This window comes from Cetorhinus maximus, chromosome 15, assembly GCF_964194155.1.
Source record: "Cetorhinus maximus chromosome 15, sCetMax3.hap1.1, whole genome shotgun sequence".
Lineage (NCBI taxonomy): Eukaryota > Metazoa > Chordata > Chondrichthyes > Lamniformes > Cetorhinidae > Cetorhinus > Cetorhinus maximus.
Window position 1 is genome coordinate 6,469,132 of NC_135893.1, and position 20,371 is coordinate 6,489,502.

Consider the following 20,371-nt stretch of genomic DNA (forward strand, 5'->3'; position numbering starts at 1 on the left):
AAAATGATAAACACCAGGGGTTCTTTGATGCTGTTTAGTAGGGTTGCCAACTCTCCAGGCTTGGCCTGGAGTCTACAGGAATTGAAGATCGATCTCCAGGACACTGCTGTGTGCAACAAAAAATCATCGGGGCATTAAAATAGGCAGTATTTTTAAAAAAAATTCTTTGAACATTTTTCTTTACCAGATATAGAAAAATTGAAAACGGGTTAAAGGTTTTTTTGGCTCACAGTCAAGCATCATCCAGTTGGGTAATGAGTCTCTTTGCTTTCCTACTGGCATAGGAAGGCAGTGCATCACAAGGGTGGATGTGTTGGCCGACTAATGGCTGGAGCATTGGGGCAAGTCATGTGATGAAATCTCTAGGATTACTAGACTAATATCAGGAATAGGCGGGTTGTTTTATGGGGAAAGGTTGGGCTGGCTAGGCTTATATCCACTGGAGTTTAGAAGAATAAGAGGTGACTTGATTGAAGCCTTTAAGATTCTGAGGGGTCTTGACAGGGTGGGTGTGGAGAAGATGTTTCCTCTTGTGGGAGAATCTCGAACTAGGGTTTAAAAATAAGGGGTCGCTCACATTTAAGACAGAGATGGGGAGAAATTCTTTCTCCCAGAGGGTCATGAGTCTTTGGAACCCTCTTCCTCAAAAGGCAGTGGAGGCAGAGTCTTTGAACATTTTTGAGGTAGAGGTAGTAGATTCTTGATAAGCAAGGGGGTGAAAGGTTATCAGGGTAGGCAGGTTGTGGGGTTGAGGTTACAATCGGATCACCCATGATCTCACTGAATGGCGGAGCAGGCTCGAGGGGCCGAGTGGCCTACTCCTGCTCCGAATGCATATTTAATCACAGTTGGCAAGCCTGCTGTTTAGTCACAGATGGTCGATGGGAAGGGTCAAATTATCATGTTTCTCTGCTAACCTGTCCCATCCCTTAAGCTGAAGTACTTTGTGTGGGAGTCCAGATAAACTACAGCTGCCAGTAAAGGGGCAAGGGTTTAATTAGAGCTCGATCAATTTGCTTGTAGCTCCAACTCAGTGGAATGCATTAAAAAAATCCCTGGCTTGCTTTCTTCCTTCCTTCCGATTGTTTTTCACCTCGGTAACAAGATAATGGCCCCCTTGGACTGTGATGGACATTTACTCCTTTTCAGTGAGTGCACCACCCCTCAGCTCTGAGAGGGTGTGCTGTTTTATAAGGGCAGTGAGCCTATATCATGTGTAATATTATGGTGGGGTGGAATTTTCACCCCGGGGTTGGGGAACAGGGGCCGGGGCTTTAGCCAGGTCATGAATCTGCCCCGGGGGACAACAGGCACTTGTTGGAATTTTGACCGGGGCTTCTCTTAATTAGCAAAAAAGGGAAAAGAAAACCAGCAAATGGTATAGTTGGACAAACGTTTCATGTAGAAAGCAGGTTACATACACATCTCACTGAAACATATAAAATTCTTAGGCTCTGAGAGGCTCATTCCCCTCACTAGAGGATTTTGATTTGGGGGCCACACTCTCACATTAAGGGGTCGGCCATTTAGAACTGAGAGATATGGAGACATTTCTTCACTCAGGGGATTGTGAATCTTCGAAATTCTCGATCCCGGAGAGCTGTGGATGTTCAGTTGTTAAGTATATTCGAGACAGAGGTCCATCGGCTTTTTGGGTACTGAGGGAATTAAGGGATATGGGGATAGTGTGGGACGGTGGAGTTGAAGCAGAAGGTCAGCCATGATCTTAGTGAATGGTGGGACAGGCTCCAGGGGCCGAGTGGCCTACTCCTGCCTTCTTATGATCTCATGGCCTTTGAGTGACTTTTCCATGGTTCTATGGCGTGGCAGTGCCACAAGTGACCTGTACAGATTGGCCCCATGAGAGAAAACAGAACCAAAGCAGAAACTTCACCACCCAGGTCAGGACCTCATATCACCACCAAACGCCACCTATCACCACATCAGACAGACCCAATGCTCAATGTCAGCTATCACCCTGGTTGTTCCTGATATTAATTCTTTACTTGTCAATGCTCCACGATGATTGGAGGCCGTCAAGGTCAGAGATCCCCATGGTTACGGCAGACCATCGATGATTGGATGAAGAAGCAGGTAGCTTTCTTTTGAATTGCTTGCCTTTTTTCTTCGTTCTTGGGCTGTGGGTGACGCTGACTAGGCCGGCATTTATTGCCCATCCCTAGCTGCCCTTGAGAAGATGGTGGTGAGCTGCCTTCTTGAACCGCTGCAGCCCATGTAGGCACACCCAACACCACTCTTTGCAGCAGTAGTTCTGGTTATGATTTTAATCGCCATAATTTCAGATCTATTGTCCATTCACACATGCTATTTGTGGTCTTGTAACTTGTATAAAAGATTAGATTTCACGTTATTGCGTACACACATTGTTTGTTCCATGGTCCAAGTAGGGAGAGTAGTTTATCTAGGTGAGGCTGCAGTGTTGTAACTCTGCCTCTGAGACACACTATCTTCAAGCACAGTGTGGGATTGTGGAATTAACCCACCATTTATAAAAGAGTAAGGTTATGATTATATCCACCATAATGCATTCCATACCACGAAGCATAAACATTAAAATAAAATTATAGGACAGAAAGATTTTCCTACCATCCCCATTCTTGAACATGATGCCCATGGGATTCCCATCATATCTCTGATTTCTGTGAACAACCCACAGTGGTTTCATTTTGGAATCCATAAACTTGCATTTCTCCACCCTGAAAAAGCCAATAAGAGAAAGATCCCTGATTTGGTGAATATGAGTCAATGGCACGAGAAATATGTCCAGTAAACCCCACAAGCATATAAATAAACCACAAAACTTATCTTTGGCCTCCTGATGTCTTTTCAAAGGAAAATTCCTTTCTATCCTGTTGGCTACTAACCTGTGACAGTCTCAGATTGCTTTAGCTTTGCTGCCAGGGTCTACACTTCTTCATTTTTCCCCTCACAAAGGCCCCAAGACCCTGGTTGGGATATGGTTCCCATGGAACACTACAGTGTTCAGCACCCATCCCTGGTGCCCAGCCTGGAAGTTGAATGCAGGTAAGCTGATTGACTGTGGGGGTGCCACACGTCCTCACCTGAGCATCACATACTTACATTTCAGTGAGCTTTGCCAGGTAAGGTGTGGGAACCGGGGCTGATTTTGCCATCTCTAACTCAAGGGTATGGTGATGGCACTGAGTGCTCTTACCACTCCTCTAGCTGTGATCAATTAATGTAAAACAGATCAATAATCAATCATGAGATGTTCCAAATCTCGATGGTTCAGCAATAGTGTCTTTACTTCCAGGTTATTGGGAACAGCTGATTGATAGCATTTCTCATTGTAACAAAACCAAAACCATCTCCTAGAGAATACCACAATGTCCATTATAAACTCCGACATTTATTACAGTTACACACCTTGCTTATATTAGGCCTAAGGTTGGGAAAATCTGGTGATACCTCACGCCTCAATATCCAATTCTGTCTACGTACCAGAGTTCTGTGAGGAGCATACATGGATTCAGGGGAGAGTAGAAGTTAGAAAGAGCTTCCATGTATGTATCTTGTCTCATAAACAGGTGCATAGCTTCTTTTGTTTTTGGTTTGGTTGTCTTCTGGGAGCTGGACTTCACAAAGTCATTTAGGGCCTTCATTTTCTTCAGTGCTTCACACTGCAGAAGAACACAGTGAGAGATCGATTCGGCAAACCAACTGTTCTCCCGTAATATCTATTTTGTTAAACTGCGACGCTTGGTGCATAAGGATTATGGACACCCAACAACAGCATCACACGACAACTCATCCTCAAATGGTTAACAGAATCACAGAATTGTAACAGTGTAGAAGGAGTCCATTCGGCCCATCCTGTCTGCACCGGCTCTCTGAGCATTTTAACTTTGTGCCAACCTCCTGCCTTTTCCCCATAACCCTGCACATTGTTTCTATTTAGATAATCATCCAATGCCCTCTTGAATGCCTCAATTGAACCTGCCTCCTCCACACTTCCAGACAGTGCATTCCAAACCCTAACCACTCGCTGTGTGAAAAAGGTTTTTCTCACCTCGCATTTGCCCCTTTTGCAAAACACTTTAAAACTGTGCCCTCTGGTTCTCGATCTGTTTACGAGAGCGGGAACAGTTTCTCCCTATCTACTCTGTCCAGACCCCTCCTTATTTTGAAAACTTCTATCAAGTCTCCTCTCAGCCTTCTCCTCTCCAAGGAAAACAGTCCCAACTTCTCCAATCTTTCCTCATAACTGAAATGTCTCATCCCTGGAACCATTCTCATAAACCTCTTCTGCATTTCTCCAATGCATTCACATCCTTCCTATAGTGTGGCACCCAGAACTGTACATAATACTCCAGCTGAGGTCTAACCAGTGTCATATATAAGTTCATCATAACCTCCCTGCTCCTGTACTCTACACACCTATTAACGAAGCCTAGAATACTTTATGCTTTAGAAACAGCTCTCTCCACCTGTCCTGCCACCTTTAACGAATTATGTACATATACACTCAGGTCTCTCTGCTTCTGCACACCCTTTAGAATAGTATCCTTTATTTTATACTGTCTCTCCATGTTCTTTTCACCGAAGTGTATCACCTCACATTCCTCTGCATTGAACTTCATCTGCCACCTATCTGCCCACTCAACCAATGTGTCAATGTCCTTTTGAAGTTCCACACTGTCGTCCTCACAGTTTACAATTCTCCCAAGTTTTGTGTCATCCACAAACTCCGAAATTGTCCCCTGCACACCAAGATCTAGGTCATTTATATATATCAGGAAGAGCAGGGGTCCCAATACTGACCCCTGGGGAACTCCACTACAAACCTTCTTCCAGCCCAAAAAATACCCATTAACCATTATTCTGTTTCCTATCCCTCAGCCAATTTTGTATCCACATTGTTACTGTCTCTTTTATCCCATGACCTATAACTTTCCTCACAAGTCTGTTGTGTGGCACTGTATCGAGCACCTTTTGGAAGTCCACATACACCACATCAACGGCCTTGCCCTCATCAACCGTCTCTGTTACCTCTTCAAAACACTCCAGCAAATTAGTTAGACACAATTTTCCTTTAACAAATCCACACTGACTCTTCCCAATCAATCCAAATTTTTCCACGTGACTATCAATTCTATCTCGAATCATTGTTTCTCGAAGTTTCTCCACCACCGAAGTTAACGGCCCGAATTATTGGCCCCGCCAAGCTGTCACTCACCTGCTTCAACAAAGATTTCATGTGGTAGTTAGTCCCTCGACAATACGCCTCCAGAATTAGTCCAAACCGCAGTGATACTGCTGGGAAATGCATTTCTGACCTGAAGCATACACAAAACAGGATTCATCATCAGAATGACTAGGAAAGCCTAACGGTGGACCCCTCATAGCTATGCACATCAACAAGATGGGGATCAAACACCCATTGCCATGGTTTAAGGACACTGTGTGTAAATATATTGGGTCCTTTACCTGAGATGCCAGAACAGGAAGTGTCCTATTTTTTTGTTGCTTAAAGCTCTGTCCAACAGGAACTTGGTTAGTTCAGAATCCAAGTAGGGCTCATATTTCAGCACTTGCACCAGCTGGAGGAGATACTGGGCGAGCTCTTCCTCACTATGGGGGGAAAACGCCAAAACAAGAAAGTGTTGTTCAACCAAATATATCAAACTTAAAACCTTTAGAGATCATCATCAACTCAAGTACAGTTAAATTCCTGCAACATTAACGAGACGATCAGCTTATCCAACTGGAAAAATATCTTTGGAAATAAAGAGTTCACTTTCTGCTCATGAGGGGGTTCAGCTTAAGTTGCTTGCTTTCCCAAGTGCTACGTACCTCAGCTTTTTTAAACAGTTTATTGCCAGAGAGCGGACGCAGCGACTGGGGAAACTATAGTCCAGAAGCTCCAGTGCGTTTAGTGCCGGCAGTTCTTTCCATGACTGCAGAAGGTACATCATCTGCAAAAGAAAATCAACTCTGGCTGCAATTACAGGTCATTCCTTCAGACTCTTGGACATTTTCGCACTGCAACAGACCATTTGCTCCCGTTAAACGGCACTGAGTCCAAAAAAAAAAAAAAATATTTAACATCACCCACATATACAAAGAGGTTTCACTGCCTGGCACATTGAACAGTGCATATGTGTTGGATCCAGTGCCCTTGGTTTGTCGGGGCTAAAGGATCCAGGTTGCATGCTTGTTTCAGGGTGACCGAGTTGGTACAGAGAGAGAGAGGACATCCGGAGATCTTTGTTAGAATAAACACAGGCTGTTTATTTACAAACTAAGCTCAGCAGCTACACTCATGTGCTCATAACATAAAACTCTGTCTTCACTCATCAGTGACTAACTCAAGACTCTCTCACATAGCGGGAGCTCGCACTACTCTGTTATTGGATCTTACATTACAATACTTGTCTTAAAGATATATTACATATCGGATTACTACAATATGCCGATCACCGTCTACATTTCTAACAAGTGTCAATAACATCCTGTGCATGGGAAATTTATAAAATATATTTTGTACAACATCCATTGTAACTATTTCCTGTTAAATACTCAAGTGTTAAAACTGCACAGTCTGAACAAATTTCAGTCCTCAAATGTTTAAGAATTGTCATTGCAGCAGAGTACTGTACCAAACAGCAGGATGCTGACAAGGAATTAATTGCTTCTGACTTGAGTTTGTTGAGAAAGAGGGAGCAGGAAGTCCTGCTTTGGGCAGATATCCAGCAGAAAGAAAGCTTCTGCTACCTAGATCAAAAATACAGGTGAAGCTAACTGCCGTTGATGCTATGCCGGGCACAGATCCATTGTCTGGACTCCATCAACAGTCTCTCAAGATCCTGGTTCACGTGTTCCTCGCAACAACTGAGCTTAGATCCATCAATTCTTTTTCACTTGCACGAAGAGTGAGAGAGAATGACAGAGAAAAAGAGCATAAAACAGGAAGAGAGCAGGAGACATATAAGGACAGAGAAAGACCTCCCTACAGAGAGTGGGAGATCAACACACCTTGAACTATAACTGTTAAGAAAAAGCATAACATTTAACTTCTTGTACGTAAACCTCACGCCTGACTTCAACCTGCCCCTCCCGTGAGTGACGCTTCACACCAAAACCATTCACCTTGAGAGATTACCTTGTAGTTTTAATAAAGTGAGCAGGCTCTTTCTGAGGTGATTTTCAAGGCCCAAAAGAGGAGTCAAGTGAATATTAAGTGCAAAGGAGCCTTTTCATTCCCTTTGTCAGCTTCAAAGGGCCACAGAGATGTTAGCTCAATGTCCAAGAGTGTAACCACACATTTCCCTTCTTCCAAATTCTGTAAACAAACTGAAAGGCACACACAGGGGTCTAACGGTCTTGCTGTGATACTCATGGTGGGACAGGCACCTATTACCCTCAGTGTAAAGCCATTTTTAATGTTTTCCTGTCATTGACAGGATTATCAACAGCTGTTCACTATTTGGGGCCACCTCATGAAGAGTCAATCAAGTCTGTCTAGAATCTTGAGCTGGACAATTCTTTTCATTATTGGTAACACTATTGCACTCTGCACACCTTAGGCTTGACAGATAAACCCTTAGAGCCACTTGACAAACCAGAAACTTTGGAAACTAAGCTTTGGCATAAAATTAAGATAAATTAACAATCTTGCAGTTTTGGTTTCTCTCAGATTAGCTTTAACAAAAGTAGATTAATGCATTGATTTCAGGACCATGGCAATACTCAAAGATCGAGATATTATTTAACATTTGGACAACATCTTATGAAGACAGAATTTTGATGGCGACAATACTTTTTGCAAATATGGATGTAACAAGATGAAATTTTTATTTCTCCATGAGAAATATGGAAAGTTTAATCTTCCTCACCCGTGTAGTTGCTGCCTGGTCCAGGTGTCAACAGACAACTGTGATTGGTGCATCACCTAAGTATTAGGGATCAACTGTGGCTCAAGTGGGTAGCACCCTCACCTCTGAGTCAGAAAGCTGTGGGTTCAAGCCCCACTTCAGCATCACAATCTGGGCAGACACGCCAGTGCCAGTGCTGAGGGAGTGCTGCACTGTTGGCGGTGCCGTCTTTCAGCTGAGATGTTAAACCGGGGTCCCATCTGCCCTCACAGGTGGACATAAAAGATCCTGGGAAGAAGAGCAGGGGAGTTCTCCCTGGTACCCTGGCCAATCAAACATCACAAAAACAGGTCATTATCACATTACTGTTTGCGGGAGCTTGCTGTGCACAGTTAGGCTGCCGTGTTTCCCACATTACAACAGTGGCTATACTTCAAACATATTTCATTGGCTGAAAAGCACTTTGGGATATCTAGGGTCATGAAAGTTGCTATATAAATGCAAATCTCTTTCTTTCTACTGGGTATAGGATTAATAATTTCACCTTGAGAAAGAACAGAATTCCCTAAAGAGATTTTTTATTGGCATTATGCCCATCTCATCAGTCCTGCTTTCTACAGTTCTGTCTCTGCTCTTTAAAAGGAACCTCGTTGCTTCATTCAGGGTTCTCAAGTCATGAGTCAGCTTGCAAATGGAATTAAGTGTGCGTCCAGATTGGCTGCCTTGGAAGCTCATATTGCAGATGTATTTTTTCTTGTTTTCATGTGGGCTTTTAAAAAATTTCCCCTCCCTCCCGTTGCTTTGTGGGTACATTGGCCATGTGACAATGTCTAAAAACAGCTGTTGAAAAACAGAGGGCCCAGGGTTCAATTATTGGTCGGTGCTGCAGCAGACGGGATGTTAAAATTTGTCTCAGAGACAGGGCAGAGAAAACAACCCAAAAAAACATCCACTCAGGTTTTCTGCTCCTCCCTGGTACCCACTGACTGCTACAGGAAAGCGAAGACAGAGATTTAGCCAATTTGTTTAAAAAAAAAATACAGAGATCTCTTGGCACAAAATCCCATTCGTGCAAATTGCCTAAAACTGTCCCTCAGTCGTCACTCCGTCACGTTCAAGCGTCAAATGAGAAGAGGCGGCTCTGTCACTCATAATTGATACAGTTCGACTCCACGACTATTAAGCTGGTGTGGATTCCACTGTCGGGCAGTCTGCTCATGGGGAACGGTGACTGAGTGGGGGACCAGAGAGCTGTGAGTCACCATAGGAACCATTCCCAAGTAAACAAGGGATGAAGCAGAGGCAGGAAATTAAATAAACTTACTTTTCTTCTTTTTAACCCAAAAAAAACCCACAAACTACAGGCTCAATGTATCATTAGGCACGGACTGTTAATGTTTCTGTATCTTCAAACACTCCCCTTGGAGAACAAGTGTGAAGGATTGACAGGCTGAGCTCCGGTCAGGGAGCTCCTCGATGGGAATTCTCCTTCCATCACCATCTTTATACCAGCTGGTAGGCAGGAGGTTTTTTTTTCTTTATGGGCTCTGACAACCCATATGTTGAGGGGGTTACTCGCGTGTCTTACTGGATGTCAGCCAGGAATTCTGAGCAGGAGATCGCTCTCTGCTCACTGGAACAGGCTGGACCAAGGCTTTGAACCACTGAAGAGTGACAGAGTCAGAGAAATTTACAGCACAAGAGGAGGCCATTCGGCCCATTGCATCCATTCCAGCCAGCAAGGAGCCATCCAGTCTAACCCCACTTTCCAGCTCTTGGTCTGTAGCCTTTTAGGTTAGGGCACTTCCAAGTGAATATCCAGATACTTTTTTAAAGGTGATGTGGATTTCTGACTCTGCCACCCTCTCAGGCAATGAGTTCCAGATCCCTACCATCTGCTGGGTGAAAAAAATTCCCCTTGAATCCCCTCTAAACCTCCTACCTCTTAACCTCTTACCCTAAATCTATGCCTCCTGCTTATGGACCCCCTCAACCAAGGGGAATAGGGGCACCTATCCACTCTATCTAGATAAATAAGAATTTTATACACCAATTAGGTCTCCTCTCAGCCTCCTCCTGTTCCAAAGAAAACAACCCCAGCTTATCTAATCCTTCTGCATAACTGAAATTCTCCAGTCCAGGCTACATCCTTGTAAATCTCCCCTGTACCCTCCTCTAATGCGATCACATCTTTCCTATAGTGCGGCGGTCAGAGCTGCACACAGTACTCCAGCTGAGCCCTAACCAGTGTTTTGTACCGTTCCAGAATAGACTCCCTGCTCTTTCATTCTATGCCTGCACCTCGAACTCAGAGGTGAGAATGCTACCATCAAGCTAAAGGCTAACTCCCCCGAAATTGGAATATCAGACACCTTCCCCCCCCATCAATTTATCCAGCAAAAAGCAATCTAATTACTATTATCCTCTGACTGTTAAGGGGAAATTCTGAAATCACAAAGCAATCATTCCTGGCCTCCTGTGATTTAAAGCACATTCTGGGAAAACAGCCCAGTACATAATCCACAGCAAATAACAACTGCCAAAAACTCGTGACTAAGAGGAAAATATGTCTGGGAAGGTTAGAAGTGAGAATACTGGAGCAAATAAACACTTATCTGGAATCTGAGTTGTACCTCAGTCAGGGTTGCACAGTTTTCCTATTTATTCTGGACCACCTTATACTCAACACTCGCAGTCTGGGTCTGAGAGTTTCTAACTCTGAAAACACCTCCAACAATTTATATTTGCAATGAACGGCTTCACAGCCCCCTGTACCACCTCAAGTCCAACCTGGGGTTGGGAGGGGGAAGTGGGTTGAGGTGGGCTGTATATGAAACATCCCGGGGGGTGGGGGGAGTCGCTGGAGGGCTATCTAGATCCATCTGAAATTAAGCTGCCCGGAGAGGTTACTTTAACAGATGATTAGAGGTCCAGTCTGTACAGAACTGATACCTGATGGCACCTGACGGCTCCACAGACCTTGTCACTGTCCTCACAGCCACGTTGCTAAGGATAGCTGACAATATACCGCTAATCACTTCAGACCACCAGGTCTCCAGATCCATCCCTGACCGCTGCTGGATTAACTGGTCTCAGCCGAGGCAGAAATCACGAATTAACAATCAGTTCCCTGGACTATTAATGGGAGCGCAGTTGGGTGAGGGAAATTAACCAAAGCTTTGTCTTCCTATCCTATGGGCCCTGCTACAGGCAGAGGTACTGGGGGAGGCTGGGGATCATTGTTGCTGGGAAATCCCTTCATGGTAAAATAACCAAACAGTGATTATCCAGATTCATATATCAAGGTTGGCTGAGTGGGTTAGTTATAGGAGGGCTGCTGATTGTGAGCCAACATGATGACGTGCCTTACATAATTGTTCTTAAAAAAAAACCTCATGTCATAGACAGTATCAGTGTATGTGATGATACATAAATAAATTATGAAACGTGGATCAGTAAATGTCCTTCCTTTAACTCAAAACAGTACTGAAGTGTATTATGCTGGCTTACTGCCTAAGCAGCTGGATCTCTCTCCCTAATAGAATGCAATTCCGGTACAGAAAGCCCGTGGGGGAACCTGAGCCAGCTCCGCAGTCTCAGTACTGAATGGTCTTGCACTGAGGATTGGCTGTTTGAGGCCGCATTGCATCCGCACTTTCCAGGAACCAGGATGAAGAATTAAAGCTGCTAATTAAACCCATCACGCACCTCATCGAGGACGGTCTCTCCGTTCACGACAAATCCTCCATCGACAGCATCCACATTAAACAGGACAGCTTTCAAACACAGGAGGTTACAGTGCTGCAATCCTTCTCCTGAAATGGCCCCCCTAACACTTCCATCTTTTTCCTTTCCTCGAATCCCCCTTCCCAGGAAGTAGTCGGGCGGGTCCACTTGGTCTTTTGGGGGCTGTTTGTTTGCTGCATCTTCCACCTGGGCCTGTGGGATAAGGGCACCTGAGGGTGTTTGTCTGTCACACCCACAGCTGCTAGATGTGGCTCCCCGCCCCCACCCACCACACCACACCACTCCTCACCAACAAGGTGCCTTTATCTGCCTGTCTTACCGATTCAGACATGAACGCTCTCACTGAAAGCGATCTGTCCATGTTTTTTAACCACATTGTATTTGGTGGGGGGGGTGCGATTTTATTAAATGAACTCTTTTGTAAAAGACATTTGAAGGTACAATTTCTAATCAGCAACATTTACATTCTTTCCTATGCAATCTTTCAGGAGGAATGAACTCATTTAAAATGGGCAACAAACAAACAAACAAACACACACACAGGATTGTAACACAAGTTCCCTTGTAAGACTTGATCCTATTTTCTCATTCCTATTTAATTCTCAGTATGAGGTAGTATTTATTGCTCATCCCTATTAAGGCTCAATGACACATTGTGGAACTGGTGTTGCACGTAGACAAATAGTTGATAGGAGGATCCCTTCCCTGGAGTTGAGTTTTTGGGGCAGAATATTTTGGGACCCGCTCGCAAATTTCCAGATTTATTTATTAGAGAAGGTGTCAGCGCAATGACCCCCCTCCCTGGGCTTGTTGTAATCGCTGATGGGAGGGCAGGCTGCAGGACTGTCGATGCCTCATGGAACTATCTTCCGAGGTGGGTTTAGCAAATCAACAAATCCCTCAACCAACAGGCATCCGGCTGCCCTTTATCACCCCCGGCAGATTTCCAAAGGACATTTCCAAAATGTCCACTCAGGCACTGCCCTTAAACACGAGCTGGACTGGCATCAGGATATGAAGGAGCTGGTGTCTACACACCTGATTGACTGTGACGGGTTGAAATCAGGTTGGGCAATATTGATGACACACGGTTATGTGCATTCCCATGAAATTCCCCTTGGGTCAGCATTTTAACACAGGCACAAAACTACCTGAAGTAAAAATGAGCAACTTTAAAGAAAAGTGGCAAAGATGTTTTGCAGATACACAATGCCTGTGTCACATAATAGCACAATTGCGACCCCAAAATCTCAGATGCTGCCAGACCTGCTGAGTTTTTCCAGGTATTTTTTTGTTTTGGATTTCCAGCATCGGCAGTTTTTTGCTTTTATCTCAGTGCTGCCGGTTTGCGGAACCTGGCGACCTCGTGCTAGTTCAGCGAGAGGTTTGCTCATCCCGGCTTCTTACCTGAGCAACATCTTCATGCTTATTCCACTTTGTTATAGACAGCAGCTTAGCAAGGGCATCGGGGAAATGGTCACGAACTTCATATCGTAGCGTCCACACGAGGTCCTTCTCATCCTCAAAGAATTCTGTGCACGCTTTGCGTTCCATAATCTCCTTCAATTGCTGTTGCTGTGCACAAGTTTCAGAGAACACTGTTACACATGTTCCTCAACAAGCACATTCTTTTCTTCCTCCTTTCAAAAGACTATCAATGCGAGTGCCCCTAGTGCATTTGTATCGTTGGATTCGAAACACGTAACAAAACTTCTCCAGGAGAGAGGCCTCGTGAAAAGCATGGGCACCCACTCATTTCTAAGGGCCCATTGTTCAAGTGCTGGGGTCACCATGAATAATGATGAGGAGGCTGCATTAAAGCAACTACATTAAATAATATGGCATTTAATTAATTTCAGCTCCTGTGTTTCGAAAAGGCTCCTCAGAGCTCTGGGAATAAAGCACAGTGCAGAAACAATGGGTGTACATGGAGGGGAAACACTGGTTAGTGATTTCTGAGGCAGGCTGTAACTTAATGGGACTGGTACTGTATAGTTACAAAAACATTCAGCCACTCAACAGATTACAGTACATGTCACCAGTAAATAGTTCATGCATCACAGGAGAGTTCATGCATTCTGAGAGACTAACTCCAAGGATAAACATCACAAGACAGCACCAGACAGCATACACCACAGCAACAAGTCCTTATATAACGTCTTCAACATAATAAAACTTCTCAAGGCGCTTTACAGGAGAGTTACTTAGCAAAATTAGGCACCAAGCCACATAGGCAATATTAGGGCAGATGGCCCAAAGCCTGGTCAAAGAGGTAGGAATTAAGGGGTGTTAAAGGAAGGGAAGTAGAGAGTCAGAGCGTTTTGGCAGGAATTTCCAGAGCTTAGGGCCAAGGTCACCCAAGGCATGGCTGCCAATGGTGGACCAATCAAAAGGCCAGAATGAGAAGGCACAGATGTCTCGGGCAGATTATTGGTGCACATGTACATCACAGAGTAACACGCAGAACACATCATTGACTGCAAACATGGTCTGTGTTACTGGAGGGCAACACAGATGTTTGTCTGGGAGTAACTCAGTTTGCATATAACAGGCAAGTGAACATGGCACAATGGTGGGGAGTAACACTACCTGCACATTACTGGAGAGTAACACATAATACATATGTTACCGGCGAGTCCGTGCACGCATGATGAATTAGGGAAATAGTTCACTAGGTAAATTTTACTTGGGAATAACACACAGTGTACATGTTCCTGGGCATTAGCACACTCTGCATACGTTACTGGAGAGTTACCTCAGCCTGTGATGCTTTCACACGGTCGCCATTCTTCCCCAACTCAAGAATCTGAGGAAGAGGAAAGTACATTCGCATATTTATATCTTAAAAACCAAAACTTTACAGTCAAACTAAAGACAATGTAACATGTATTTCACATCTTTGTTTTAAAAACTTTAGAATGCTATTCTGTAAATATCTGCAAATCACTACTTAGGTTTAGATGTTATAGGCTCCCTGGTGCCTCCGGCAGGTAATCAGTCAATAGCCTGGTCTATGACAAGTCAGTCGATCTCAGCCAGAAGGACAGATGCAAAACCTACTGGCAGATTGTCTGGGTTGGGGTGGGGAAGTGATATCAACCAGGGTTCCTGCTTCTTCTGGTTATTCAGTGACCCCTGCTAGACGTGCAGGAGTGGGAGCCTCTTAAAGACCGAGCTTGATGGTGATGCACTCTACAGTTGAGCTGTGGATCCTCACTGCCTAGATTTGCATGTTGCAGATGGTCATTTGGGTGACAGAGGAACATAGGAGCAGGAGCAGACTGTGTGGTCCCTTGAGCCTGCTCCGCCATTCAATACAATCATGGCTGATTCTGGCCTTCAGCCCCACTTTCTTGCCCGCTCCCCACATCTCTTAATTTCCTGAGGCCCCAAAAATCTGACCATTTCAGTCTTAAATGTACTTAATGATGTAAAATCCACAATCCTCTGGGGTAGAGAATTCCAAAGATTCACAACACTTTGAGTGAAGAAATTTCTCCTCGTCTCAGTCCTAAATGATCGGCCCCTTACCCTGAGACTGTGCCCCACCCCCCTGTGTTTTGGATCCCCCGACCAGCGGAAATAATCTCTCAGCCCCCACCCTATCAAACCCCCTCAGAATCTTGTATGTTTCAATGGGGGTCACCTCTCATTCCGCTAAACTCCACAGAGTATAGATCCAATTTACTCAGCCTCTCATCACAGGACAAACTCTTCACCCCAGGAATCAATCTAGTGAATACTGAAGGTTCTAGGTGAGACTGACCACTGTACAAATCGGTACCTTGGGCAGGGGAGTCAAGAGAAATAGGGAAAAGCAATGAAAGCAGTAGAAACAGCCAGAATGGAGTTTGCTTAAACATAGCCTCATACCAGTGAAACAATCAAACACTTCAAAACACCTCAATAGTAGAATCAGTTCTGCTTTCTTCCTCCCCGCAGATTTTAAATTCATTCTTTCCTATTTCTCTTCTAGGAAACACTTCAATTCCCAGCTGGGATCAGAGACTAGAAAGCTGCTATCTGATCTCTACCCCATTGTAAATAGTCCGAGTGCTGTGTGCAAATTGCCTGGATCAATGCACTCCCATTCCTAGGGAGAACTGCCTTACTTTTAATAATACCTTCCACTGACTGTCTTGCGGAGTGAAACACCTTCACATTTAATCACACGCTCCGAGGTCTAACCCTGCACGTACCTTTTCAAAGGAAGGGTAGTAGATGGGCTGGGATACCACGCTGTGGAAATGGATATGTAAGGCTGCAGTGCTGTCAGTGTTTGGGTTACTCTGCACAGTCCCCATTGGGTTTAGCAGTTCTCCCTTTTCATCTGCGAAACAGATAGAATGCACACTGTTATAAATTACTGAAACTAATTTATCATTTATTGAAATAAAGCGCTTTCACTCCCCCGTTCTTCCATATTCTGGTGAGTATAGAACTGCAATAGTTGGAGGAGAGCCATTTCTCTGACGCAAATGCTGGTTTCATTAGTGAGTGACAATGGTATTTCTGACCAAGGATCAATGTCCTTCCTTATCCAGGATGCCAAGTTCCATATTCCAATAACCTCTCAAAATTCATCAGCACACATCCCCAACATTCCACGAGTGCACGGCCTGGCCTCTATTTGCAATCTTGAAAGGCACAAGGAACGAAATGTACTGAGCTAGATTTTGAGGCAGTAACAAAGTAAAACTGTCAGCGTTCGCAGTCACTCCTCCTGTGAATGAACAGCAACTTCTGGAGACTGCACACGTACAGGTAAATATGAAAGGCAGGACTTGCTGTTAGTGATCCTATGCTCCTCCACAAGGTGTGCTGTTGCAGTCCCTCTAGTCTGCAATCAATTAGAAATCACGGAACTGATGATAATTTGCCCGTTTATGTTAATAGTCTCACTATAAAAATCCTTGAAAAAGTTACATTTTGTTGAGTGAGGTGTGATTTAATTTTTAGGAGCATACTAAGTTCATAATTACTGCTGGGCAGCCTCACTGTCCCTGAAAAACTAGCTTTATATTTAGGGAATGTTGAATTTCTCTATAATAATTTTAAAAATCCACATATTTTTAATTTAAAGTTTTTTTTAAATAACATTTCATCTTCTACCTTAATCCAAGGTCCATATCCCAAAACATTTATTTCACTCTCTTAAAAAATGATATTCAAAAGTAAAGGACAGTCAGTACATTTTACTTCCTGGTTTGCTGTCTGTGAGAGTACTGCAATGTGATTGGCTGCTCACTCTGCTTGACAACATCACTGCTGCTGGATGCCATGAGGTTACCTTGACGGGGCGTCAGTTTCAAACGAACATTGGGAAAGGGGGAATTCACACCACAGGGATGGTTAAATCTTGTGGGTAGCTTTCCTCAAAGGCAGTGGCAGGGTCATTGCTTTACTGCTGACCATGAAATTTGGACCAGTGGGTTGGATTTGTTTTGGACAGTCAGGCAAGCCTGGCAATTGCGAGTCAGCAGCCTGGTTTATACGTTCATGGAAAGGAGGGTTAAACAGGCTGCTGTGTGAATACCCAAGTTGAATTTACACCCCGGGATGTTAAACCTATAAAAGAGGAGTAGTCAGGATTAGTTTTGCAATGGGTCTGACAACTCGATTACAGGGTCAAAAGTCCATCGGCTGGATTTTATACTTTTGAAGGCCGGGGTGGGGGGTGGGGGGAGAGTGGTGTTGGTGGGGGCACTTAAAATCCAGTGAGTGGCCTTCACACTGCCCACCTTCCCACCTGCCTCAACCTGTCCGAAATTCTTCAGAGGGCGAGAGAAGCATTGTACAGCCCGCCAGCCTTTGGGCCTATTGAGAGTCTTTAGTGGCTAATTAATGGCCACTTAAGGGCCTCATTGGCTCCCCCCACCAATATTATATCCACAGTCGGGAGAGGCCCACACCATGTGGGAAGCCCAACAGCTTTAGCTGCATGGGCTGGTGTTGGGCAGGGGGATGGGGATGGGGATGGGGATGGGGATGGGGATGGGGATGGGGATGGGGATGGGGTTGGGGTTGGGGTTGGGGATGGGGATGGGGGGGGTGGTGGTGGGGGTGGGGATGGGGGTGGGGGGTGGGGATGGGGGTGGGGGGTGGGGATGGGGGTGGGGGGTGGGGATGTGGGTGGGGATGTGGGTGGGGGTGGGGATGTGGGTGGGGATGGGGGTGGGGGTGGGGGTGGGGGTGGGGGTGGGGGTGGGGGTAGGGATGGGGATGGGGTGGGGGTGGAAGTGGGGATGCGGGTGGGGGTGGGGGTGGGGGTAGGGATGGGGTGGGGATGGGGATGGGGATGGTGGTGGGGGTGGGGATGGGGATGGGGGTGGAGATGGGGGTGGGGGCTCTCCTTTATGGGCCCCATGGACCAACTGGAGGCACATCCCGAAAGGTCGTTCCCCCCTTTAACCCTCTGCCCTCGCCTCTGAAACCCCAGCCACCCACCCGCCTTGACAAGACTCCCGGACTCAGGACTGACCTGGGGGCTGCTCAGTGTGGCGGGGCGGCTGGTAGCCCCAGAACTGGCCACCGCTCCCGACCGGTGTTGCTGGGACTACAGAGCGGGTGGCTACTTGACTGACCGACAGCTCTCTGAGGCGGGGGCTTCCTCCCAGGAAAAGGGGCAAAATTTTGCCTTAAAACATTTAACGCCGGCAGCTGTCAGGATTGTGGGTGTGCACCCTCCCCACCTCAGACATTTTAGCTGGGGGGGTGGGGAGGGCAGGGACCACCAGCCGTGTCAAATTCAGCCCTCTCACTAAACCAAAAGCATTACTTTAACAAGCCTGAGAACTCCGATTTCCATTAATCAGACTCCACCCATTGTATGCATGACATCAATTTAAAACAAAAGCTTTGAAATACATTTCCCCACCCACATGTCGTATTATGAGTAATATAGAATAAAGCAATACTAAAATTAAAAGATCTCTGAACGAAAGCTCGTCAGGCCGTTTGATCTCATCCTTCCAACATACCAACTCCAGCATCAGCCCATTATAGTATTTCATTGTTTCTTAAAGAGTTTAGTTTCCTGGTCTCAATCACCCCTGCTAGCAACCTTTCCCAGCTGTTGAGCACACTCCACGTGAAAAAATACTTCCTGATGCCTGTCCTTAGTTTGCCTTTTAAAACTCTGGCCCCGTGCCCTGTTGGCCTGTTGCCACAAAGCATCTGAAGGAACCATTCTGAGGTTTATGGTCTCATGTTAAGTATATTAACTCTCTAGGAGGACTGCTCCAAGACGACTCGAGCAGGCCAGAGAGCCCAAAGCTATGGAGGTGTTTCACATTGCCCTTCCATCCCACGAGCACAGGCCAGCCTCGTTGCTCCTCTCTCTCGCACCTCGAGAGCCTGGAGGGTCCCACTTCTCCCCGCTGGCGTGTGTGCAGTAAGGACTCGGAGTGTAGGATCAGGAATGAGTTTCAAACATTTTCACTTCTCCTGTCGCTGCTTCGAACTTAAAGCAAATTGTGATTTCCTTTTTTTGTTTGCACTGTGAGATGCTGCTCTAGGCAGCCTGGCTGCCTTTCTACATTTAAACCAATGACATATGATATCTGTGGAATTGTTTATTTAACTTACACTGGTCTCATCTGACAGTGACCTAAAACCAGCATCGCTTCTCGCGTTTCACATGTGTACAGTTAAGGATGTTGATATAATTCTTGCTTTGCATTTTGCCGATGGCACAGAATTGAAGGGATGGGCAATTCAGCTGGCACTCAATCACCAACCAGTTATTTACGATATTTGGGTTTCGGTCACTCTTATCAAAGCAGCATGATAACAGCTTCCTGAAGGAGGCAGCATTCATTATTCCTTGACTGAATAATGGAGCAGATATGTGACTTACCGGGCACTGATGGCCACGTATACAACCACGCATCACCAGTCTTCAGCTGGTCCTTGTAATCAAATACCATGGTGTTTACCCAAGCAATTGGACAGTCCTGGAAAGGAATCAGAAACATTCCCGTCAAAAAAAGGGGACAAACTGAATAAGACACAATTCTTGATTCAGTTAGTAACAGTCAAATGGAGGTGCAATTTACCCATTAAGGCAGTGCGTCACCTCATCTGTACAGCGATGTAATTAATTTATACTTTCATGGAGCTTTATCCTCAGGCTCTCTCAAAATGCTTCAAATCCATTTAAAGGCCGTTTTGGTCATTGAGGAAAGAGCCTTTGCCGTGGAATCTGCTGCATCCACCCCAACAGGGAAGATGGAACCTCGTCCAAAAGACAGCACCTTTTAAAAAAAAGACTTCATTCTGGGAAAGTGGGCATTGCTGACAAGGCCGGCTGTGGACCAGCTGGTAACACCATCACCCCTGATTGAGGAGGTCGTGGGTTCAAAGGCCCACTCCAGATAACTTGAGCACAAAAGCCCAGGCTGACATTCCCTCTGAGGGAGTGCTGCACTGCCTTCTGGATGAGATGTTAAACCGAGACCTCATCTGCCCTCTCAGGTTGATGTAAATGAATCCAGAGCACCTATTTTGAAGGCAAACAGGGGATTTATCCCTGGTGTCCTGGCCAATATTTATCCCTCAGTCAACATCCCAAACCAAATTATCCGGTCATTATCAGTCTGCTGATTGTGAGAGCTTCCTACGTACAAATTGGCTGCCGTGTTTCCAAATGACAACTTAGTATACATTTCAAAAATACTTCATTGGCTATAAAGTGCTTTAGGACAATGTGCCTTTCTTTCCTCTTTATTTATTGTCTATCCTTAGTTGCCCTGAGAAGGTGGTCTCTC

General features: G+C 45.3%; 1 protein-coding gene across 6 annotated transcripts in view; it reads right to left on the reverse strand.

Annotated features, from left to right (window-relative positions):
• Positions 1-20,371, reverse strand: part of pik3cd (phosphatidylinositol-4,5-bisphosphate 3-kinase, catalytic subunit delta) — a 200,783-nt gene that overhangs the window by 22,768 nt on the left and 157,644 nt on the right. For all 6 annotated transcript variants that reach the window (XM_078557815.1, XM_078557818.1, XM_078557813.1 and 3 more), the window contains 9 exons: positions 19,462-19,558; positions 15,803-15,933; positions 14,359-14,409; positions 13,011-13,178; positions 5,836-5,957; positions 5,470-5,613; positions 5,219-5,318; positions 3,484-3,662; positions 2,608-2,717 (listed from right to left, as the gene is read on the reverse strand). In XM_078557815.1, the coding sequence (XP_078413941.1) occupies positions 2,608-2,717; positions 3,484-3,662; positions 5,219-5,318; positions 5,470-5,613; positions 5,836-5,957; positions 13,011-13,178; positions 14,359-14,409; positions 15,803-15,933; positions 19,462-19,558 (1,102 nt within the window). The remainder of the gene's footprint in view (positions 1-2,607; positions 2,718-3,483; positions 3,663-5,218; positions 5,319-5,469; positions 5,614-5,835; positions 5,958-13,010; positions 13,179-14,358; positions 14,410-15,802; positions 15,934-19,461; positions 19,559-20,371) is intronic.